The sequence below is a fragment of the Pomacea canaliculata genome, linkage group LG3 (genome assembly GCF_003073045.1).
Source record: "Pomacea canaliculata isolate SZHN2017 linkage group LG3, ASM307304v1, whole genome shotgun sequence".
NCBI classification, from domain to species: Eukaryota; Metazoa; Mollusca; class Gastropoda; order Architaenioglossa; family Ampullariidae; genus Pomacea; species Pomacea canaliculata.
The window spans coordinates 14,842,543-14,867,944 of NC_037592.1; the positions used below are offsets into that span (position 1 = coordinate 14,842,543).

The following is a 25,402-nucleotide window of genomic DNA, read 5'->3' on the forward strand; positions in this document are numbered from 1 at the left end:
CGAGAGGAGTACCCAGTAATGCATGTTGTGTCTGTAACCTAGATACAGGGCCACCAGCCCCTATGTCGGCCATAGCCCCAATAGTTTGCAGATTATCAATGACCAGCCTGGAGCTCGATTGCATTATATTTACCTGCACCCATAATTTCTCACCAGTAGAATTCCCAATCAAAATGCCTATTTTCCGAAGTTGGAGATGTCTTTCTGTATTTCGCCATTCCCGCTGCTTATTACTTTACATTTGATAATATTTGCCATTTATTCATAACTACGGTCCCAAAGTTACAGCAATATTCGCGGAGGCTGGACACCGCATTATAACAACAAAGACAAGAGGCTTTACCCCGATTTTTACAGTTTTGCCCTGGGACGACAACGTACCCTTGCTTCATGAACACCACGTGAGATTTATATAAAGAGACACGAGAAAAGTCTGCGATAAAAACACATGGATTTCTGAATAAATATATTAAATATATCTTGAACCCGTCCTTTTTTCATGCTTTCTTATGTCAGCAGGGCAAATCACATGCAAAATTTCGAGGATTTGTTCCTGCGAAGAAAAAAAAAAAAATTCAAAAAAAAGCTGAGTCATCCATTTTGATCCACAGTATTTTTTAACTGTAAAACTCTATCATCGCAAACAATTTTTGTTATCATTCATTACTCGATGACAAACAAATCGGTCTTTCCACTTTCCAAATCCCTTAATAGGCAGTCCCGATCCAGTTTCCATCGCGCCTGTGACAATGCTCATTCACTCGAACACCAGAACGTGTTACAGGCGATAACGACAAAGTTCATTATCTGCTTATGTCTGGCTACATGCCGACGGCCGGCCGGCCGGTCCTGACCCTGGCCAGGATATACCGGGCTGGTCGGCCGCCGAATGGCTGATGACGCACCTTCCATCTTGATTAATCCAGCCAGAGTACAGCCGGACCAATTGTGAGAAACTAATGTCATCCCAATTTTAACTGCACGACCCCTATGGATGATGATGATGATGATGATGATGATGATGAGGAGGAGGAGGAGGATGAAGTATAGCTGTCTTCTGATGGCATGAGGCATGGAGTTTCAAGAAATTGATGTCCAACAAACGTTTTTGTCTTGATTCTGAAAACAGACAGAGGGCGAGCACCTGCAGAAATACGGAGATGCCTGTGTGGACTGTGGTGAGTGACAAGGTCAGAGAAGAAAGAAGGAGCATAGCCAGCAAAAAAAAACCCCAAAAATCAGAGTGTACCCATCTTACATTCTGTGTGCCCCTGAACAGGAAACCCGCGGAGAACACGCAAAAATAGGTTTTGTCTGATCTCGTTTTCGTGCTTGGAATATGAGTCATGCTGCAGAGTTTTGAAGCTTTTGGAATTTGTAGACAAGATTACAGGGACAGCTGGACCAAAGGAAATTGACAATTAAAAAAGAGCAGATGATGAAGTCGCAGTCCGAACAGAAAGATGCTGGCGGATCGGTCTGATGCTGCGAAGTTCGAAATACGCAGTTGTACAGATGTCATAAACAAACTTGTTTAGAGAATCAGATATAACAAACACCGCAGTGTACGGTATTTTTCGTCTCATGTAAGGTGATATAGGGGTATAGTAGTATGGAGCATTGTATATAGAAGTATGGAACGCCTACACACGCACATAAGGCAGGTGCACGCTGGAGATAGGAGGTAATTACTGACCCCGTGATGACCCCTTGACCGAAGGAGAGAGGGAGGGGTCAACTAGTGACAGGATGGAGGTGGAGGGGATGTTTCAGAGGGCAATCGGGCGTGAAGGTCGGGTGAAGAGGGCAGAGGTCAGGAGGGGAGAGCGCAGTGGTGAGAGCGCGAGTGGTGTAGACTGTAGAGTGTAGAACTGTAAATGTTTCCCTTAGCCAGAACCATCAAATGGCGTTAGAGTAAAAAGAACTTAGAACCACTGAAAGTGTTGTTTGGTTCTTGTGGTGAGATTGTAGAGCAACCGCATATACCCTGTTTCAGGGGTATATCCCTTGTACCCGCCACCCGTTACATGCCTGTTGGCAACTCTTAAAGGGATTGGAAAGGCCAAATAAAACTGCTCAGAATCTCGTAAAGAGTAGGATCCATTTTAAATCTCGTCTATATTCGTGTATGTTTATGTGGGAAAAATTAAATGTTTTCTAGGATTTTGTGTTTAATAACAGAAATTACACCGGACTTTGTCGTTGGCTTCAACAAAGTCTGGTCCTCCGATGAGTCAACTCGATCCCAGTGACAGCTGATGCAATGATGTGATAGGACATTGCTCATAGCCATCTTGATTGTTATCACTAATATGTGTTTTTAATTACTATTAATTCAAGTTTAACAAATACGATTAAATCAATTAAGTTAATTTTAAAGGACAACACGAGTGCAACAGTTTCTTCATGATCGGGTTTAGTTACTTTTAGAATAATAATTCCTAAAATATGGGTACATATATGTACTTAATTTTCAGGACATAATCCTTCAAACATCGGCATTCTCACCTGCCACTAGTAAATCAGAAGAAAATTACTCTCCTGCACTGGAGAGCTCCGCTGTGTCTAAGTAGTATTTGTAACAGTGAGTGTGACTCAGTTCAACAAATGTATGAACGCCTTCGAAGTCAGATGAAGAAATAAATAGCTCTCAGGTTGTCTTGCTCAAAAAGCGATTTTTTGCCCAGGAAATGGAACTGTTGATTTTGAAATACAGATTTGAACTTTATTTAGAAGCTTCCATTGACGTTTATCAAATTAAAAGGTCCAAACCGAATTCCCTAGACAGATTGGTAAGTAAATCTTCTCCAGGTGAAAACTGAATGGGCAACAATCATGGATTACGTTGTGTTATTGAATTAATTTTTCCAGGTGTGTTATTGTTAAAATATAAACGCATTTCAAATGTGCGTATGTATAAGATAATCTCCTGTATTTTTGTGTTTGATGCATGGTTAATTTTCAGCATTGCAGTTTTATTTTGTAGTTACAACTGACTGCCATTAAAAATCTAACATAAAAATTTGATACATTTTTATCAACGTGAAAGCTTATTTTTTCTTCACTCAGCTGCATTTACTTACTCACACGTGTTCCCTCATACGTTTGTCACCCTCCATTCTTTTTGTAGCTGTTGCGAGCACCCACATCAATGGAGCCCTCAAGCTGTCGGTAGTTTTTATCATTGTGCTGGATAAGGATGCGACAGATGAGGTGTTTGTGACTGTGTCACAATGTTACTTATGATGCATGTTTGGTGCTTGATCTTTGTTTAAGCTTTTGACATACAGTCATAGTTGATTGTTAACACCTCCATGGCGAGCCTGTAATCTATGCTGAGCTGTGTTCAGACCCCTTGTCTGATTAGATACAAGAATCTCGACTCCACTGCAACCCCTCTCCTCACATTTTAATTCCTCGTAGAGTCCCTCCCGTCAGTGAAGAAGGCAACGTGTGTTTAAACCTGACACTAATTCTGAACACAGATTACAGGTAATTTCTGTCTGACGCGTGCCACGACATCGTTACCTGAGTGAGCAGGTGTTTTTGGTGCTAGAGTGTGTCTGGAAAACAAACCACAGCGATGCCTGAAAATACATTGCGGGGGGAATGGTTCAGGAAAGTTCACTGCATCAAAGTGCAGCATGAAAGGGCGAGAAAAGTGTGAGCCCAGCACTAGTTGCCATCGAGTAATCGTTTTCATGCGAGTGCAAGAATATATTCCTTTACGATTTTTTTCCTCCCGAAGAGCTGACTCAATATGTCCGATGGATCCCTGCAGGGCTTTCTACCTTTGGCCACCACTGTTCGGGGAATACAGTGAGGTTTGGTTATCCTGGGTTCAACTCCCGTCTGCACGTGGCATCTGGCTGGCTGCTGGCTCGGCGTAAAATACCGATTCCCTCCCCACCTCAGCTACTCCCCCTACCCGCTGGAGGGCAGCCAAACTTGTTGCAACATGTCAGACGCCACTCGCAAGTGGTGACACGTCACGTGACCCTGTTGAAGTCATGACAACCCTGGACAGTGGCGCCACCTTGCTCGCCGTCTGGGTCTCGTCCCTTGGCAGCTTGCCAGCGCCCTGGGCCGTCTGCCAACTATTGACGCGCAGGCGGGTGACAGCGCCGGGCCTGTCAGGACTACGGCGAGGTCTGTCAGACGCCTGACAGCCAGGCGACGCTTGTCTGTGTGTCTGCCAAACCGCCAAGATGGCCGACCTGCGTGTGCGTGTCAAGCGGATAAGAACTAGCGGGCCGCCCTTCCTTCCCGCGTGACTCACGCGTGTCTAGAGTCATACTACGGGGTTCTCAACATCCCGTCCAGGGGCGCCCTGCAGGCTTGGCAGATAATGACAAGTGTTGTTTACGACCTGTTATTACTTGCTTAAGTACGCAAAAATTATTATAATCCTCTCAGCCCATGACAGCCCTAGTGAGTGCCATGAAATCAGCTTGTAGGGATTGACACTTCAGGTCGATAGGGTGAAGCTGTGAGGATTAAACCTGTCCTCTGACAGTTTTGTTGGAGGGGGAGGGAAGTTGATCCACTGGCAGGCTGGGAACAAGCGATTTGTGTGCCCCGACGGTTGTCGTCAGTCATGGCCGACGAGGAAATACAGTTACAACCTGCAACTAAAAATGTAGAAGGAAGACCGTAAACAAATTATGCATTACTAAAATATGGCCAAAAAAATGATGCACTAGCAAATATTTAGGCCATTGTTGAGAACGTTGTTATCGCCGCCGAGTTCTTAGCTTGATAATTCAGAAAGTTCTGAACAAAAGATTACAGCCCCATATACACGGTACAGCCCCGGTACACGGACTTTTCGCCGACGGACGTTTCGCCGCCGGACGTTTCGGAGCCGGACGTTTTGCCGACCGGCGTTTCGCCGCCGGACGTTTCGGCGCGGGGCACTTCATTTCAGCATTTCACGCGGGACCTTTAGCCGAAGTCAAGTGTGGGACGCCCCTTAGCTCACACATTTCTCTCGCCATTGTATCAATGTATCAGTGAACTCTCTCTCACTATCCCTCCTCATGTGAACCGTTAGCTCACACATTTCTCTCGCCATTGTATCAATGCTTTTTCTCAAGCTGTTGCGCATAAATCTGTGACAATCAAGTGAAAGTCTGTGAAGTCTGTGTGTAAATTTGTTTGAAATAAAGAATTATTGTGTAATCTAGTAGTTACTTTCATTCTTTGAGAAGTAAGTAAGCTCTCTCTCTCTCTCTGACATAATGTGGCGAAACGTCCGGAGGCGAAACGCCGGTCGGCAAAACGTCCGACTCCGAAACGTCCGGCGGCGAAACGTCCTGTCGACAAAACGTCCGGCTCCGAAACGTCCGGCGGCGAAACGTCCGTCGGCGAAACGTCCGCACACGTATAGTTCAGTGGTCTTACAAGAGCATCTATGTAGACTTTCACCCCTTTGGGTGGGCGAGAAGGGAAGGGTGGGTTAGGAACACTCCAACCCCTGACCTTGGGCTCCGAGGTCAAAAGTACAATTAAACAAATGACCTCTCAGCTGTAAAAGTTATTGGTTAAAAAACAAAATCCCAGATTATTCTCAGTTGCAGTCTTTATTCGCTCTGCAGGTCTGTGTGTAAAAGTTTCTATATTGACTGAATCCCATGCTTTCATTTCAAGGTCACTTAAAGCAGGAAATGACGTCATATAACAACACGTGTAGCATCGCTCGTTAGCATCCTTAGGGTATAGACTACAGAAACACACACTGATACTTTAGCCGACATAATATTTTGTAATAGGTGTGTTAATACAAGGAAAATAAATTACTCTAAACGTTTCAATGAAGGGGACGCTACCTTGGTGCAATCGACGTCGAAGTAGGTACAAGGGGACGGTACTTCGGTAAATTTTAAATGATAGCCGCAGTAGTCTCCCTTAGTCCGTGCTTCGCTACCTCGTACTTGTAAAAAATGCTTGCGACAAAAATAACGACATGAATTCTTGATCAATACAACAAAAGGTATTATGGGATATAAAGGAAACAGTGCACATTGTAAACACATGGATCAACAAAACGCGCGATGCCTATTTGTTTGGAATGATGCTCGAATATTCGATGCCAATTAATTATCATCTTCAGAAACACGTATCTTTGTTTTTAGTTCGTGCACACACACATTTCTGTTCTATCGTTCAACCCTTTCCCCCAAACTCTTTCTCTCTCTGTCTCTCTCTCACACACATACTTCATCTCCAGCCCTTCTGTCAACTTGTAGACATGCTATCTATATCATCGCCATTCTTTCTGCCTGCTGCGCCGTAACGATCGTGGTGCCATCTGTCTTACCTGTCACAAATAGTAACATCATCCGCAGACTGTCTAAAACCTGTTTGTAACCTCTCCATAATGGCTGGAGTGGCCTGCACATGTTCGTAAACAGACTGCACTTTCTCCCTAGTGCAGGTGGTATTTCAGCATTTCCAGAATAATCACAGCTTATCTGACCATTTTTGGTCCGAGTTTGAACAGTCACCGATAGGAACTACAGGCAACGAGTAAACGACACGTCAGGTTCTCGTGCACGCATGCGCAGTAAGCGATGTAATGGAGGATGTCATAATTCATATTTTGGACATCGTGAAAACTATTTACTTAAAAGTCGCAAGAAAAATGTGTGCAGCGATTTTCACATTTTACTCGATGCAGGGGAGATTAATTCAAGCACACGCCTTACTTCTGTCAAGCGGTGGGAACTGTCATGTGACGAGAATCAGCTATTCATAGAAAGGTAAGTCGCAGGTAATTCCAGGTGAGTTTGAAGTCTTGGCACGCTGATGAGTGCAGTGGCGCAGTCAGCTACTTTATTGATCACAACTCTTTTTTCAGATTTGTTAGAGGATACCTATATTTACACAGAAAATTTGCTCTTTGAAGTATTTTTTTTTTTCTCTCATTTGAAACATTCTCTCCAGATCCCAGAGTGTTGTGCACACTTCCTAAAGCTGATAGCTGATACTCATGCTGTGATGAACAGACAAAAATAATAAGAAAATAAAGCCTTGGTGTAAATAATTTGTTTTTAAAAGCTGACAACTTGTAATTTCTGTGAGTTCATTCTTTGCTGACGATTTTATTACTAACTAGAGCGAGTTCTATGCCACTCTCCTGACTCTGGGAAACCACGAAAGACAGACTGCTAAATCGTGACTGGCTCTTAATAGCTGCCTGTATTGACTGGTTCAGTCATAAACATTTTCATAAACATTTTCATATTTTCATAAACATTGGTTTATTGTGACTTTGGTCAGTCTGCGAAGTATAGCACCATCATTGGTCAAAGCGATAATGAATGTAGGAGTTAGAGAAGTGCTTTAGAGAAGAACTACCAAGAGGTGTGTATATTGATGCTGCATATGCAGCGTATCGCAGGAAGAATTAATTATTCCTGGTTTTAAAAAATAGTGTCATCGCTTTACAACGAAGAAAAATAAATAATGTATAAATGTAACCAACACGTCAGTCCCTGATGGCTTCTAAGGGTGGGCTAGTCGTACAAGAACACAACAAAGATGTCACATACAGAGTCCCGAGACGAGATCTGAACCCTGAGCCGCTCACTACACTCCCTGGCGCCCCTTACCTCCTTCAACCCTAAAGCTACACTACTTATTCTCTCTCAGTGGAACGTTCCAGAACCATCCACCCCGTTTTCCCAGTGGTCTCGTCACATGACCCCAGTGATCTCTTTTTAGAACCAAAGCGGTGGCGGTTTGGAAATGAAAAACGAGAGGGCTCTACCTTTCCATAATTGTTTGTAAAAATAAAGATTTCAAAACAAGTGCGGCATGTTTGTCTCTGCCAAACAGGTGAAGACAAACATGATGCATTGTAAGCCAATGCCTAGCCCCAAAACAGTAGTCTTTGTAAGTAGGTTTCTCTTGGATACGACAGGACCGAGCTACCTGTACCTGTCAGTTCAGGTTTGGAGGGGAAACTCAATGAGGCGTAACAGTGGCGTGCACTGGCCATCGAGGCCGATCGTAACAGACATTTGTATTTTCTTGTCACTTCCTGCAGATCATTTGTACAGTTCTTGTATAGTCATGTCCGGTTTTGTTGTCTAGCCTTGAAGGCATTAAACCTGACACGTTTGAACCTGAAGATTGCGAAGATTCAAAACTCCAAACACAAGGTACCATATGACGAAAAACGACTTTAACCGATACTACATCAAAAGAATCGTTGACGTTCATCATATTTTTAAAGCTGCTGGTAGCCATTACAATTACCACGTTTCTCGGTTTACTTTTTGTTTGTAGTCATAAAATCCACAAGTGTGAAAATTTACCATTTGCACGTTTATGTAACATACTTGTTCATACGGTTCGTCATTGTTGGATTTAATCTGGCTTAAAAGTTTCATATAAAAGGTATTAAAGTCGTCATCTCTGCCTGTGATGTGTCTGCCATCAGGAATTACTTTCCAAGTGTTGATGGCATTTATAAAGGCTATATGGAGCCGACCGGATCTCAGCTACGAGTACTTACTTCCTCAATTAAAATTTGGTTTCCTCTTCCCTAATTTTCCACAGTTTTACTTAAACAATAGCATGATATTTTGCTCAACAAGGATTTCCCTGGTCCAAAGTACGTTAGTCACATGCCTAGCACCGCACACGATGGGGATCCCATGGACCTGAACAGTTCCTATCGCCTGGTGGTGTCTAAGATCGTCGTACCTTCGAAGGGTGTCGGGTTATTCGAGTGTTATGGTGATTATGGTGTAAACAGGTGGAGAGTTTTTCACCCACAGAAGCAATAGGCTATACCATAGAGTCTATGAGTCTTGTTTGCTGTCTTGGTTTGTTCAAGAACATGCTGTGATATTCGCACAGCGACGAAATCCCCTCCCGAAGCGTATCCTGAAAGGTCTCTTCTTCGCTGCCCGTGGGACAAGAGGAGCAGGTTGAGACCCGCTGGAGCACCCACCTGTTGCTAGAGGTAAGTTCCTTCACAACCTTCTTGCTATGCAAAGTAAGCCATGTATGTCATCATCACCTTTTGGGTACTGTCTATGGGTAAGACAAACCTCTTTCATAAGAGAAACCTATTTTTTCCCTTTCCAAGGGCAAGTACTTGGGAAATAATGGAATGTCTTAATGAAATAATGGAATATGGGAATAATGGATGTCGTAATCATCGGGACACAGCACGCGCAATGGACAAAAATGTCGGGCTAATTACACTCTCGAGATATCCTTTACCCATGCCAGCACGTGCTTGTACCCAATGCACTTAATTGCTAACTTGTGTTTTCACAAATAACTCGAACCTCTAGCGGACGTGGCAGTGTCATGTAAAATGAAACGAGTTAGTAATATGATCGAGTTTTCACAAATATTTTATGGAAATGAAAATAAAACGAATACCACCCTCATGAGACATAATCCTTTCGACTCCGGTGTTTTGCAGTGGGAGCGAATAAATAAATAATAGTTCGTTATCTCCCTTAAAAACTGCCGTTAACGTCGAACCTTTGATGTGCACCCGTCCACCTGTCGTTAACACCTCCACTAGGCAGCTGGTTGCTGTTGGCTCACTCTAGCCAGTTCGGTTCGTCTACTACACAAAACACTTGTCCAAGCCGGTACACACGCCCCTTTAATTATGTAAGTGGTTTCTGGCTTGTCGACAAGTCCAGAGTAGAATTTAACTGTGGGTGACAAAGGGCTTGTGCATCGGCATCATCAACATCATCAACATCCTCCTCATCATCAAATGCGAAGTCGTGCATTGTCATGAACCAGCCAGGTCTCAGCCCAAAGCAACATGTGAGCAACGGTCAGCGACTGGGTCTGTCCATTTTTACGACTCAATCGCGCTGATTGATGCCTTGGATGGGTAGGTCATTAGGTGTTTAGGGGTATAGAGGCAGAGACGACATTCTCACGAATGATTTTTCCAATCGTAGACAATATGTAAGAGTTGGGGGCCGTTAGGATGAACATCACTACCTGGTGGGATGTACAGAGAAGAAGAGTGTGGTAAAAGTGAGGACAGCCAATAGATCATCGCCGCTGTCGTCCATTGTCTGGGGCATTGTTGCTAGGCAGCGGCAGAAGGAATCCCTCATCCGGCCGTTTGTCTTCGAGCATCCAGAGGCAGGTAGTCGAGTGGCACTGTCATTCTCGGCGAGAGGCTGAACTGATCACTTACTTCCCCTTTCGGTAATTCCTGAAAAATGCTCAATCCCTTAATGATTATCCAAATTGGACACTCTGTAATTTTCTAATTTGCTGAATCAATTTTAAAATACCAAAAATTAAAAAAAATTAATGATTGTAAAAACCTAGCAAAATATTTCAAATTATTCCTTCTCAAAAACTATTATATAATTATAAAAATTAAAAAAATTATTAACAGCTAATAGCTTATCTAGGCTATGAATCACTCTCATTCCCGGTATCTTTCCCTCTCAGTATCGACACAATCTCCTTCGGCCATGCTGGCTTATACGGGAATAATAAATAATAATAAATGCAAAATTTGTAAAGCGCATACTCACACTCCTAAGGAGTATGCTCTTAGCGTTTGAAAACAAGTTTGCACATGTGCTCCGGTTAACACCCTGTTCAGTTACTCAGTTACACGTCACTCCTTAAAGAATTCTGACCCATATATTCAGATTCTGTGGTGAAATCCACAGTTTACGAGTCAGCCATTGTATTTGACAAAGAAGCGTCTCACCTCCGGAATTCCTTGCGCTCGGGTTACTTCGTCGAGGGCTCTTTGGAAACCAGCACAATCCTCGCCGTCAACGACGAATTACACTTGATCAAGCCTGATGTGGTAAGCTAGTTCGATTTTTTAAATCTTACTTCAACAGAAACGAATCCCAAAAGTTTGTATTTAGAGATGAGACTACTTTTAACTTTTGACCGTTACCCACACATCTATAGACGGTCACTGGTCCGTGACACCGTTAAATGTCGCCAATCCCTCAATATCTTTGTATTTTCAAGCCTGTTTCAATGTCATGTAACTACATAGACCAGCGGATGGAGGTTCTGTTAAAAAGAAAGAGAAAAAGAATGAAAGGTAAAGATAATGTAAACAGATTATATTAGGGGCAAGCACAGGACCGACAAAAACAGACAGGCAGAAGGTCAGATCCCGTGATTACGACTGTTGAGTTTTCCCCAGAATTTTTTTTTTTTTTAATGATTACGATTATTATTATTTTTCATTTTTCTTGCCGTGATATTATTCTCCTATTACGAAGCGTCTGACATAATAAAACAGCATGCGCCCGACTTCATGTCCCAAATCGATTGGGCGCTCGGGGCAGGATGGGAAGGCGGAAACGGAACTGCACTGACGCTTATCAAGTCGCGAGCGCCAAGGCGAGGCTTTACCGCGGAGATCGAAAGCAAGTGGGTGAGGGCACTAAAGCCAGGTGTTGCTTCCTGGCGAGGTTGGTCACGTCAGGTGCACTCAGCTGTTGACAATTCGCGAAACCTTTGGCGATTGCGAGGTTGAAAGCAAATCTCGCGAGAACACGCGAGGACAGTAAAACGACATTTGAACTCGCTCGACTTGCAGTGTAGTTTCCCTTATCCACACCTGCTCCTCGTACCCGGTGTAGTAAGTACGTGGACAGTACGACAGCTACACCTGTTTGTCTCGAGCTGCGCAGTATGAAGCAGCCTTGAAAATAATACCGACATCACTGAGGCTGTGTGCGATACTTGGCTGGGGCTCAACGACCGACGAGAAGGTATGTTAGACGTTCTTGCCCTTATCTACATCCTTATCGACATGGGTACATGCACCGACAACGTATAAACGGGTGTGTTGTGTGAACAATCCGTTATTAATATGTTTAACGTGGATAGTGTGGAAAACGGTGATTACAGTCTCAAAGGTAAGCTACTCATTTTTGAAATAAAAGGTGTTTTAAAACACTTTTATTTGAAATGCACTGAAAAGGATTTTTTTCTATAGCTTTCGGGATTTTTTTAATACAGATAACTTAAAATATAAAAGTGTGATCGGCACTGAAGATCAAATTTTTAATAGCTTGAGCCTCACTTTTATATTTGACAGACTCCACCCTACTTTCGATCGAGTTACGCCCCATTTCCCCGACCTTCCAAAAAAAAAACCAAACAAACAAAAACAAAAAAAAAATTCGTAACGTGAACGTTGGTGAGTTAGTATTTTGTCATTTTAATAAAAAAAATTGTAATAATTAAATTTTAATTATCTTTCAAACTGGTGTTATATTTTTGAACCGACGTAGGTAATAAAAATTCACTGAGCTTCATCACAACACCTTCTCCGCTTCACACAATTGACTACATTGTTAAATTCAAGACATAAATTATATTGTCCTGTAGCACATCTCGCCTCGAGAGTAAACTCTTCTGATTATAATAAAGATAACATCAACACATTGTCTGCGCGTGCGTATCTCTTGCCGGCCTGCGCCTGCGCACTGTGACTATCCAGGTCACCTCGAGTAAATCGTGCAGAGACAGAGACTTCCTTCAGTGTCTCCGGGTCGTGACACCACCAACGACCAGGTTACCAAACAAACACCGTGCGGTAGGGGCCGTTGGCGTGTACACGTTGCAGGGATTCGTTCCACTTGGGTTGTTACAAGAACAGGGAGCGCAGCTGAAAATTCGGACTGGAAGTATTGCACGAAATAATTGTAACTACGGCGTCCGCTCGTATGTCGAGTGTACGTAACTCGAGTGTTTGTCACTATGGTGGAGTCTGTACAGCTTTCTCGCAAGTTCCATGAGAACAAAACTACGAACGAAGGGTAACTGCAAGGTTAGTGAACTTAAGATCCTAGATGTGTTCTAATGGACATAGCTGTCTTTTTGCGGATTAGCTTGTATGCAAATTAACTTTTTAGATACATCGTCGTCAACCAGCTCCACTTAACGACAATTGACTGTCGGACTGTTTTCTGTATTTAGAGTTTTGCCATCGTAATGAAGCACATGTAGTTCAAGTGCAGTCATAAAGTCCTCACGAGGGTCGAAGTTCGGTGGTTGACAAAACAGTTATTATGATAAGTTTTTGTCATGCATGTATACATCAGCAGACATGAGTGCCTGTAAAGTGACTGGTCACGATACACCACTTACTAACCTTTACAGTTCAAGACTCAGAACGATTTCAAGTTTATGCTTAGCGGAAAAATAAAAGATTTCAGGGGTCGTTCTCGGCAAGGAGACATTGTAGTCTGCCTGTAGTATTGTGGGGATTGTCTTTCTTGACTTAGTTCTCAAATTTTGTAACTTAGCTTAGGTCAGAACTAAACAGCATCGACTTGTGTGGCACATGTTGTGGAGACAGAGTCTGTCAACCCCGGGATAAACATATTCTGTTTTTGACATTAATTTCAACTGGTTTTGTGGGTTGCCTTTTTTTCTGGACAAGCGAGATAGTAAAGTTGTCTGTCGGGTTGTCGGTATTGAGTGGAAAGACACTTGCTTGTCATTATAACTAAGGAGGATGCTTGTGACGAGGCGAATTTAACCGACTATTGTTCCTAGTTGTGTGTGTGGTCCTCAAAGTGTTGTTTGTATTACATTACATTAAGTGTGTGGTAAACACGACTTTCAGGAAGCCCTCGTCATCAAGAGCTCAAATGTCGGACGTGATGTCACACTGTTGTTGTTGTTGTCGCTCATAAATTTTGCGAGGACCTAAGTTAGTCTTTGCCGCGTACATCGACAGTAAGGTAACGACGGCTGTCAAGTGAGTTAGCAGAGCCAGGTGTCGCTGTTAGCCAGGTTGATCACATGTACACGCCAGCAGTACTTTTGACATCAGCAACTTTCGTGCGAGGCTCTGATTTGGAGTAAGAGGATCGATTCAAGAAAGAAACCCTTCGCCGTCACCGTGAGGATATGTTTACCTGTTAAACAACTACGAAGAGAGTAAACCAATGTTTACATCTGATGCATTCTCGGACCCCGCCCCTTCTTTCTGACCACATCATCACCACCACTACCACCACCTTCATCGTGAGGACAGTCTCTCCAACTGAATCTCTGCTCCTGGCCCAGTTTCTTGACATGGAGTGAAAGACAATATAAACAGTTTGAAGACTTTTGATGAAACTTTCCTGTGACTTCACCGAGCCGAAGAGAAGGTATGTAAGACTTTCTTGCCCTTACCTACATGCATTGACAATGTGTAAACGGGTGTGCTGCGTTAACGAGTCACCATACATATGTTAATGTAGAAAAGGCGAAGTCCTCTTTAATGCAAAACATATCAAAGGAAAAAAAAACAACAACATATCCATTGCAAAGGAAACCTTCTCAATGAAGCGTGTTAATTTTGTTTTTCAAGCAACACGTTTGGCTGGCCAACAGCCAGTACAACCCCCCAACCTGTTTGGAGGGGAAGGAAGGGTATAGTTGATGCGTTAAATACTGGTAACGTTGGAATTTGATCGTTGTGAACTACACACTATGGCAGACAGGAGCCAGCTGCCACCATGACAACCTCCACACATCCGGTCGAAGGCCGAGCAGCGACATCGATCTGACATAAAGCTGATTGCCATCAAGCAGCTTGAGACAGAGCAGCTTCCGTTTGAGATGTTTGTTAAAAGAACCTCTCTGATAAACAAATGTTAATCAATTGGTTGTAGCTAGAAACGAAAGATGTCAGAAATGACAAGAAGGAAACCGAGGTCCTGGGAGATCATCAGATATTGTACAAATTCCCTTCTAAATTCTTGATTAAGCCAGACTAATTTCTTATGACTAGAGTTTTTGTTCAACACGGAGTTTGTGCGGGAAGTGAACCTGACTACCAGACATAGTCGAGCTACATTTGTTGCTCGTTGTCGTACCTGGATAACAACTACCAGCAAAGTACAAATGATCATCGGGAGAACTGCGTAGAGATGTTTGCTGAAGGCGGGATCCCCCGTGTCCTGGTACACACAGTTGCCTCACCTTTGTTGGAGAGAAAGAGCGCTGCACACAGCGGCCTGGCTGAGGCCTCGAGAAAAAACATCCTGTTCATAATTGCCTTTACTCTTTCTTTCCTCTCATGTTTTTCGACACCACCCTTTTCTAAATTGCCCAATAAATAATTTAGAGTGTTGACACATTTTTTTTATACAAGGGGAGGGCACTACGGCCCTCTGGGACAATTCATACGCACGCTGCTAGTTAATATCATTTTCTCCATCTTTCTCACGTCCGTGAAGCATATCTACAACCATCGATACTTCTTGGCACAAAAGGACTCATGTATGTCCTCCCTAACCCTTACCTTAGCTTTGACTATATACATCCTACCTTTTAGTTTATTTTTCTCCAAGATACCCCAAAGTTTTTCTCTAACGGCTGATTCAAGCACCTTTTAAAATCAATGCAGGTATGGTACGCATGCACAAACACACAAACGCACGGAGAGTGAGAGGCAACATGTACAGGCGAAGGGGGAGCCACTGGCCGGGCGGCGACCTGTGACCGAAGGAGAGTGGGAGGAGAGCTGCTGGCCGGGCGGTGACCCGGTGAGGAGAGCGGGAGGGGTTGCCAAGAAACAGGATGCGGGGAGAGTTTTCGAGCAAAGTCGAGTGTTAGGAGGGTGGGAGAGAGAGAGAGGACAGAGTGGTTGGAAGGGACAGAGTAAAGGTGGTAGCATCCCCCCACCAAGTATTTTCTCTGTGTATCTTCGCCTTAGCTGGAACCATCAACCGGCGTTAGAGCTCAAGCACCTGAACCCACGACAGTGTTCATTACTGTGGTGAGACTGGGCAATCAACCCCTGTTTACCCTGCTACACTTTTGTCACCCAATGTGGGGCAGTAGGTGAAACTCTAAAAGAAAAACCCAAGTGAGCTTAGTTCTACCATGGAGACAATGAAATCGTCAGCGGAAGAGAAGCGAGTGATAGAAGCATTTAGAAATCTCAGAACTTGTCATCATTCAAAATAAATTCATACATTAAGTTCCGTAGATGGCCTTCTAGATAAATTAGCTATGTCACTTAGCAATACAATGCTAAATCTTGTCCAGCCTATCGTTATTTGTGTTTAAAACATTTCACATTCACGTGAATGTTCTTAAATGGGAGCCTAAGGCCTACTGAATAAAGTTCGTTCTGTCTCTCTCTCACGCATGTCCCAGTCAACCACAGCTATATACATACCAGAATAAAAAAAAAAAAAACAGCTCAATGGTACTTCTAGATAATCGACTTCGTGTCGTACTGAGCTTTGCCAGCGTGAAGCACGTTTAGTTCCGGTTCAGTTTGTCAACGGACGTACAGACGTCCCACCCACGTGTCCTCCACGTAGTATCGACGTTCACAGCGGGAATATTTCGGTCGCTGGGCAAAAGGTTCACAGCAGCCACTCCATCTCTTCTAACAAATAAATATGTAAATATGACGCACTCTACGGCGTTGTGTTATTTATAGTCAAATCATGTTGCTGCGTTTGTTGCGGAGACAGGTTACATACAAATTTCCAAGCAGTGAAAAATCGATGTCCCGCCATCCCACGAGGACAGCAAAAATGATTTTGATGTATTGTCCTTCAGACCACAACACAACATAATAAAACATGACTTGCGGTTACCCGTGACGTCAGCAAGAAGTTGCAGTGACATTGTTACACTCGTGCATAATGCTAACATTAAAGGTTACAACTGGATGAAAGTTTATCTGTGACATACAACAGAATTAATCCAGAACATCTGCCAGGTCCAGAGAAAACACTCATCATTGTCCTCGAGGCAGTCTTGGGTCATTTGTGTTTCTGACCATGCCATTCAGTTGCAAATTTTCTCAATACAGACAACAGATTTCGTCTCTCATCATTTTTGTCTTTACCAACCATCAGATTAAAATTATTCTGAGAGCAGGTGTAACACTTATCTTACTCAAGTACAGCTGTAGTCTGCAGAATCTGTGAGCCGTGAACCTGTGGGTTGGTCAACAGGCTCAGCACCGCCGTGTTCAGTCAGGTGTAGTCACTGTTTTCTCAGAATTCAGCTTGACACATTTATAGCGAACTGTGTCAACAGAATATCAAGTGTAGTGTCCTACTTTCGGTTTAGGTTACTAGTGTCAATCAGATTAGCTTACTGAAAAGGAAAACAAAAATACAAGTACCTAATAATTCTGAGAATCGCCAGAAACCATTAAAAGTGCATATTCCATAAGTTTATCTTTCTATTTCAGTTTCTTAACGTTTTAAATAAAATATTAAGGGAATTATTGTGCTAGCTAGACATGATACAGATTTGAGGCAACTTATCAGTAACCCAACCTGCAGGTAACAGGCAACTTTTAATAAGCCGCTGCATAAAGGCATTTATAAAACAAATGCATTTACTTAACTGAACATTAAACAAGTCTCTCATTAATGGCTATCATTAATGATCCTATGCGATTTGCATGTCTGATTTAATAAACACGTACGTTATGATATTAAAATATTTAATATAAATTTTTGACTGATTACAGGACAGCTAAAAAATTAACCTTACTATTCAATATAAATATTCGCACGCACGCACGATTTTATTTTGCCACTTTAGAAATCACTTTGAGATATTGAAAAAATAAAGGATGTTGTTAACCGGACAAAGTATCGAAGCGCTATATATAACCCGGAAGTGCTTTAAAGCTCCATTGTATCAGCAAATGTTTTGTCAAACAAGTTCCAACTTATCATGCTTGATCCACTTGCCAAATAATCTCGCCAAAGCCATTGGTTTCCTGTGACCCTCATGTACAACTTGTCCAAACTTGACCAAACGTGTGACAGTTACTAAGGCGATTAAAGATATCTGTATCATCCACATGAACACTGCTCAGGTTAAAACTTGGTTAATCCGCCTCGTGCATGTTTAGGTTTGAGAGAGCGGTTAGCAAGTGAGTGTGAGGAGGAAGAAATGATTTCGTTGTTGGATACATGAAAACAATCTTTCTCCCTTTTCAGTGCTGCACATTATTATCAGCACCATGCTGCATGCTTGGAGGGTCACGTGACGACATTCTGAGTTTCCGCTGCTGCACTTGATGCTGAGCCTTGGAGTAACCATCCGTGTCGGCGACGGGGACCTGATTTCAGGCTGTGTTTGGAACGATGCCGTGAGTAGTCTGGAATGGAAAATCTAACCATCATTTTTCTTGGTCCTCCTCACCTCAATCTCCGTCTTATTCCTTTATTTTCTCTACTGCCCATTTGTACCCAACAGTCGATAACACCTTTGACCCATGTCAGGTCTACCACGCGGAACTTAACAAAAATAATAATTCTACAACATAACTAAAGAAATTCTAAGCTTCCTGCTGTACCTTTTCCACACACGTTATCCATGCCAAGAAAAGAGGAGGCAGGGTTTTGATGGTCCTTTACAGCTTGTCATTTCTTGAGAGAGAAAGTGTTATGAATGCTTTTTACTTGCAGGAGGCTGACGCGCAGCTGCAGGCAAATTTTGCACATCGCCATTGTCGTCACATGCATCTTTCTCACTGGAAGTGTCCTCTACAACCACACATCGCTTTTTCGCAGTCGTTCAGATCAGCATTGGACTTCTCTATCAAAACTCTCTCCGGTCGACACGTACAAGGATGTCATTCAGACCTACTGGAGAAACAATTCCAAGGTGGTTCTCCTCCAGAAAGAAGGCGATGCTTACTTACCTCAGAAAAAGGATGAGGAGAAGAACAACCATGACCCTCTTCGCCGCGGGGTCACGTATTGGGAGCGCGAGTCCAGGGACGCTTCCGCGAAGATTGGCAATCAGACGAGCGATGTCAAGGTGATTCTCATGCGAGATTTCCCGTACTACTACGAGATCAAGCCAGGCTCCCAGGTGTTTCAAGGATGTCCAGGTGTCAGGTCATGCACAGTGGCCACAGACTCTAACGTTCCCGCTGATCTGGTCATTCTCTTCTCCATCAACAGCAACAGTCGCAACTACATGAATCCGCCTCCACGACCAGCGAATCAGGTAGGACGATTCACATTCATGATGTCAATGTTTATTGATATGATAAGGACGACAAATTTATTTTATATCGAGATGATAATGATGATTCTTTTAGTTGGTTATTTTGAATTTTGGCTTCCGTAACTTTTGGTCTTGTCCTTTATAGCTACTACTACTGCTACTTATAATAATAATATAATAACAATAATAATAGTACAAACCCTTACAGCTCATTTCCCCACGCGCATTGAGGTAAAGATACTCTCATGACCTTTCTCGGTCATTTAATGAATACTAAAAAGATTGTGTTCTGTGTTTGTTCCTCTGCGAGTTATGCGAACTGTGCTGCTCATTAATACATTAATTTTCGTATCTCCTGGGTAACAATGTTGACAGATGTGGGCATACTTCGCCGTAGAGGCTCCTCCACACTCGTACAGCTCTGTCCTGGGGTCACCAGCATGGCAGCTGTACTTCAACTGGACCATGACCTATCGCCTGGATTCCGACATTCGCTTTGGCTACGGTATAGTGGTCACAAAGTCCAGCGACTCAGGATCATCTGACCATAAAACTTACGACGAGAGTGCTCTGATGAAGAAAATCCGAGGCAAATCCAAGATGGCTGCAATCTTTGTCAGCAACTGCAACGACAACGCCCAACGCCTTTCTTTTTTGAAACTTCTGAAAAAAGCTGTGCCGGGGGTGGACGTGTACGGGACGTGCGGGTCGCTCAAGTGCGACAAAGGATCGAACAGCTGCCACGAGATGTTGGAACGAGATTATTTCTTCTACCTGGCCTTCGAGAACTCGCATTGCACGGACTACGTCACGGAAAAGGCGTTCCTGACACTGAAGTACGACGTGGTGCCCGTGGTGCGGGGAGGAGCCAACTACAGCAGCCTCGTCCCGCCCATGTCCGTCATCGACACGTCCGCCTTCCAGTCCATTCTGGACCTGGGGCGCTACCTGCAGTACCTGATGGACAACCCCACGGAGTACCTGCGCTACCTGCGGTGGAAGAAGGACTACGTCATCGTCGAACCCCAGCCGCTGCCGTGGTGTGAGCTGTGCTCCAAGGTGCACGAGGCGTACAAGCAACGTCCACAGGCTTACGTCAACGTCAATTCCTGGTGGGTTGATGGCACGTGTAGACAAGCCAATGACCTTCACCTGTATGGACAGTTTTAAGTGTAGTCACGGTTGAGTGCAGTTTGAACCTTTGTTATAAATGTGACAGTTTTAACTAATATCAAGTGTGATACCTAACTTAAAACTACGGCATAGCAACGCTTGTCAAGGCTTTAAGTTTTCAGGGTGTCAAGTGAAAGATTTTTTCAAAAATGACATCTTATTTTTATGGCGACGAAAGCTGATGAATAACTTTAATAATTCGGAAAGAATTATTGTTTTGTCACGACTGACAGCTTGTTCTTTGAGCTGAAACCATGCCCGCGGAAAACATATTTACAGTCATCAATTGTTCCGGTGAAGTTTCAGTGTCTTCAACAAAGAGCATCTATCAAAACAGTGATGTTACGAATGGTGGGGAACACTTGTCTCAGAAGTCTGGAATGTCGGTGTATGCAAGGTTCACTAAAGTGCACTCCTCCAACCTCTAGAGTTCACTGAGATTATAGGATGTCCACAATATCGCAATAACCTATATCAGTAATCCCATTTGGACGAAAATAATCAACGTTAATGATGTATATAGACACTGCGCACTGGGACTTGACACACACTTATCTAGCAATGCATTTTCGTGTATAGACATTATTGTCTACCTCGGGGAGTAAGCACGCGAAGTGGATGGCGATGCCATAATGGAGCTGCTACCTCGGACTGCCACACTCTCCAAGCCTCCACCATCCGTGCCGACATGCACTTGTCCCCTATTGCTAGTAAAGATAACAGAATCTGACTCCGATTCCCCGTCCTACATCCCCAATAGCCAACTGAAAGCAATTTAGTGAAACAAAGAAATTATTATTAAATCGAGAGACTTTTTAATATGTTACAGATATTGTAATTAAAGTAAAAATTCTAAATCTGGTTAGTCTTGGCTCCAGTTACAATTCCTTATTTCTAACCCAGATTGAGTCACTTCTTATCCTTAATTATTACACACAACACACTATATCCGTTCTGCACTCACTCGCCACTTATCTTAACACACGAATATCTCTCGCGACTTGGAGAGGCCTCCGATGGTTCTTGAATGGAATCCGATGATGTCCTCGCCAATCGTCACACGAGAACTGAGACACGAGACACGTTCCTGCCGTCACCACGTGTCTCCCCCGTCATCTCGAGGTCGCAACTGTTGTCTAGTGCCAGACAGCGCCTAATGAGGGACCAACACATCCACCAGCTTCAAGAATCCACTGCCGAGAGCAGACGACCACTGGTAGAACACTCTGTTGCAGAGCCTGAGGACTTCTGGGTAAGGTCGTGCTGGAGTACCCGCGATTCCAAAACTGACTCTCAACAAGCAGAGAACAAAGGACGATGAAAATGAAAAGTCAGTCTAGCAAGGTTTTGTGTTGCTCGAATCAAACTTATTCACGAAGATAGTAAAGTATTAAATGTGAGCCGTTAAGGTAACGTATGTGCAGGTATCCCGTCATTCAACAATTTGTTTTCGAGTGGTCTCTGTCATTTTTTCTTAGACATTTTTGTCAGTAGAGAATCATGCATCTCTGAAGGTCGCCAAGTATACCAATTGTGTACAAGTCTGAGAGCCTCGATGCCAATTTTGCAAATTATTGGAGAGTGGAGCCCAGCATCACATGTTATCAATGTCAACTTGACCAATTTAAAAATATCAAATGTTTACTGTCTTATATGAAAGATTAGTCAGAGGGAGGTTAGATAATTGTCAGGCCAGATGAAAGCAATCAGCAAAGAAGGACCAATAGGACAGCCATGACTGCTTCTACTCCCCATCTCCCTCTTTCGGGTCGAACCATACCTTACCAGTAAAAATTTAACTGTTGGCCAGAACAAACAGACGGTTTACCCAAGCTATTTATTTTCGAGATAAAGTTTCTCGGGTGACAGACGTGTCGCACACGTTGTCTGTGTCTAAATGTCGACCAGGAAATGTCACCTCGGATTAACACCCTTGAAGTTGAAGATAAGGATGCTGATCAATCGCTTTTCAAACAATCGGAAAGAACGATGAACTAAGAGGTCAGGCTGACCAAAGTTTGCTCAAGTACAAATGCACCCTGAAGAAGGATATGTTGCCAATATATTTGTTTTGCTCTTAGTGTTTCAGGTTGTCCATAGTCAGCTTAAAAATACCTCGCGGATATCTGCAAGGAAAACGATATTTCTTATACAAAACAAAATAATCCCACGTGACGAATGTAAAGGTGTACAGGTCCTGTACCAAGTTCTTTTGACAAGCCCCCCAAAAAATATCCAACACTGCCATTTTCATCTATCATTGATCTCACAACCCTTTTACGGAAATGCTTCTGAGCAAGAATCTTCAGGGAATTATGGGGTTCAAATAACAACATGATTAAAAATGAGATCTTTGCGAGTTTGTAAATCGCATTCTTTTTTGTAATGGACAATGTATCTTGTTTCTTTTCCTGTGCTAGCTTCCAAATAAATTGTTTATTTTAATAAATCCTTCATTCTGTTTTTAATAGTGGTTTATTTGCTATTGACGTGTTGAGGATGACTTTCAAATAATTATGATGATTGATGATTGATGATGACGGAATCAGTATTGGTTAGTCTGATCACTCAGACAACACAGACCGCAAGAGCTTAATTCTTAATCTGGAAGTAAATATCTGGAAGACCCACCTCAGAAACAGAAGAACAAGGTCTCACAGACGAGTAACACACCGTCTAGTAATTTCTTCTTATCAACTCTCGCATCAATGCCGAATATTTAAAGTCTGGTATCAATGACGGAAGTCATCGTTGATGTTTGTAATACATTGCTACTCTTTTTTTTCTTCTCTCAATAGCTGAAGACGGTAAAAATACTTCTACTGAATTAAAGTACCCACATCCTGGTTGCAACTACCGAAAACGGCAATAAAACCTTCTGCGAACATAAAAAGGACGAGAATGAAATGGACAAAAAGACGGAGAGAAAAGCGATAGTATACTATAGTTGTTGTTTTTTTTTACGACTTTTCTCGCAAGTACAAGCTTGAGGAGCAGAGTCTTGTGTCAGTCGACTTGCGAGGAGGATAATAACAGCATTCATTACAAACTGCCACACAGCTTTGGCAATGGAGGGTCCACGGCAATCAACAACTGCCGTGATTCACAATAATCAGTCAGCCGTGTCGCATTGGCAAGCAATGAGGACACATCCATGCCAGGCGAAGCATGCACACTTCGTCTATTATCAACTTTGCTTACTATCAGCTTCAAACCCGAACCCTAGCTAAAAAAAACAACTAACTCATACCATCGCTAATTCAAGAACTGACCCTAAATGTACATTTGAGCTATTAATTCACACCAAATAAAGCAACTAATAAATAAAATTACTACACAGATAGAGTGTTTGTATAGTTGTATATTTATAGGTTGCCCTCCAGGTGTCATGGCCCAGAACGTTGAGCCTCACGGAAATTGCATTGCAGGTTTTTTGAACCCATTCAAGACAGTTCGGGATCTCGATAGAGACCCTGTGGAGCTTTCATACGAGGTTAGGAAAATGTGAGGTGAGGATCAACTTTTAGCTAACATCGAGACAACTTATTTCCATGTGCGAGGACGTATCGCCGAGCTTTTACCTCCGACTACTAGTGTACTTTTCTTCTTGTCCCTGGCTTTCCCACAAGTACAGCTTGTCGCCTTGAACACTGTAGTCGTTAAGAAGGCTTTGGGTTGTATTTTGTGGTGACTTTAGCGGCACGAGAAAGGTAAGTCGAGTCCTTATTAATTTACCCTCAATGCTCAGTTTTAGAGATCATAACCGATAGGTCACAATGATGTCACCATTAACTCGGGGATGGTAAATTGCAGGAGATAGGTGGTTCTCAGACACAGACGATTTATAAGCAAAGGTAACGCCATGAATGTTGTTGACTACCTCCAGCCAAGGCAGTTATTTATTCAAAACAATGTGAAAAGCTTGTAGGCTAGTAGTGGGCCGTCCTACACGTAGTCCACCTGCACGTGGGCAGTGGACTGTACCGTTGCTCTCAGTGCTATGCGTTTGGTAGGTCGTCCATCGGTTTGTGATAATTCAGTCATGTCCTCTAACGGGGTCTGTGTCGCGTGACGCGACTAACGGTGCGCGTGATGAACTGCCGCTCTCATCCTCGCGTAGGTCAAGTGACGTGTCACAAAGACAGAGTGGGTTCAAATTTGACAGACTGATAGAAAATACACGTTAATTTATGTTAATTACTTTTACATATAGTGAAAGGGGGTAGTGGTTCAAATTGAAGAGTAAGTCTTTAATATTTGCTCAGGACACTCAAGTTTTCTTAGTCAACCTTTTACTTGATGGTGATGAGATAAATAACACACACGCAAGCACAATTCCAAGTAAAAAATAACAAGTTAATACCCAAGTTAATTCCCCCGAAAATGTATGTGTAATACAGTCACCCCTTCCCCTTTTGATATAAGTGGGTGCTATTTTTTGTTTCATTGTCTCAAAAAATATAACAGTTTTGAAAAACGTAAATGTACAAAACCAAACTAAAAAAATTCCCACAACTTAGATCCCACATTATAGGATGCAAAACACTGGAAACTGTATATTTAGTTTTTTTAATTTTCATGTTTGACTTTTTTAACAGTTGTGTGTGGGTGAGAGAGAGAGAGAGAGAGTTCTTTGTCAATATTTAACAATTTTGCCCATGATACATTGTTTACAGTGCTGTACATGATTTCAAGTCACCTGGTAGGACACTCGTGTCACAAATGTTCTGAGTTTTTCGTTGCTGCAGCTTACCTTGAGGTTTCAGAGACATTTCAGAGAGGGACGGTCAGGAACGATGGTGTGAGTACTTTGGGATGTGTCCAATGAAAAAATCAGATTTCACCTTCTTTCATTTATTGATACATTCTTTTTCTCTTTACGGATTTTTGTTCATCCACTTTTTTCTTCTTTTCATTTATTTATTCATATATTGTTTCTTTATTTATTTCATTCATTTATTCTTTTTTCGTTTCATTCGTTCATTCTTTCTTTCTTCCTTTCATTCATCCTTTCTTTTTTTTGTTACATTCATTGTTTCTACATTTTATACATTGCTTCTTTTCTTCTTTTCATTTGTTCTTTATTCCTTTGCTATTTTATTCGTCTTCCTTCGCATTTTCTTTATTTCATTCTTTGTAATTTCTGTTTACCATCATTTTTATCAATCGCCCAACATCTAGAACAAATAACCGGCTGATTATGTTGAACTTTAAACACATAATGATCCTAAATCTTAATGAAAAG

The 25,402-nt window shown here is 42.6% G+C and overlaps 1 protein-coding gene across 4 annotated transcripts; it reads left to right on the plus strand.

The window, feature by feature from the left end:
• Positions 1-8,635: 8,635 nt before the first annotated feature.
• On the plus strand, positions 8,636-22,606 carry LOC112559085 (alpha-(1,3)-fucosyltransferase C-like). 4 transcript variants are annotated; one of them, XM_025230002.1, is made up of 5 exons: positions 11,951-12,814; positions 13,616-14,147; positions 17,967-18,118; positions 18,438-18,984; positions 19,360-22,606. In XM_025230002.1, exons 3-5 carry the CDS (start codon positions 18,114-18,116, stop codon positions 20,152-20,154), a joined length of 1,347 nt encoding a protein of 448 aa, XP_025085787.1. In that variant the 5' UTR covers positions 11,951-12,814; positions 13,616-14,147; positions 17,967-18,113; the 3' UTR covers positions 20,155-22,606. The 4 variants fall into 4 exon arrangements, with proteins under 4 accessions (XP_025085788.1, XP_025085786.1, XP_025085787.1 ...); XM_025230003.1 differs by lacking the exons at positions 11,951-12,814; positions 13,616-14,147 and adding an exon at positions 8,636-8,974; XM_025230001.1 differs by lacking the exons at positions 11,951-12,814; positions 13,616-14,147 and adding an exon at positions 10,934-11,750.
• Positions 22,607-25,402: the final 2,796 nt, after the last annotated feature.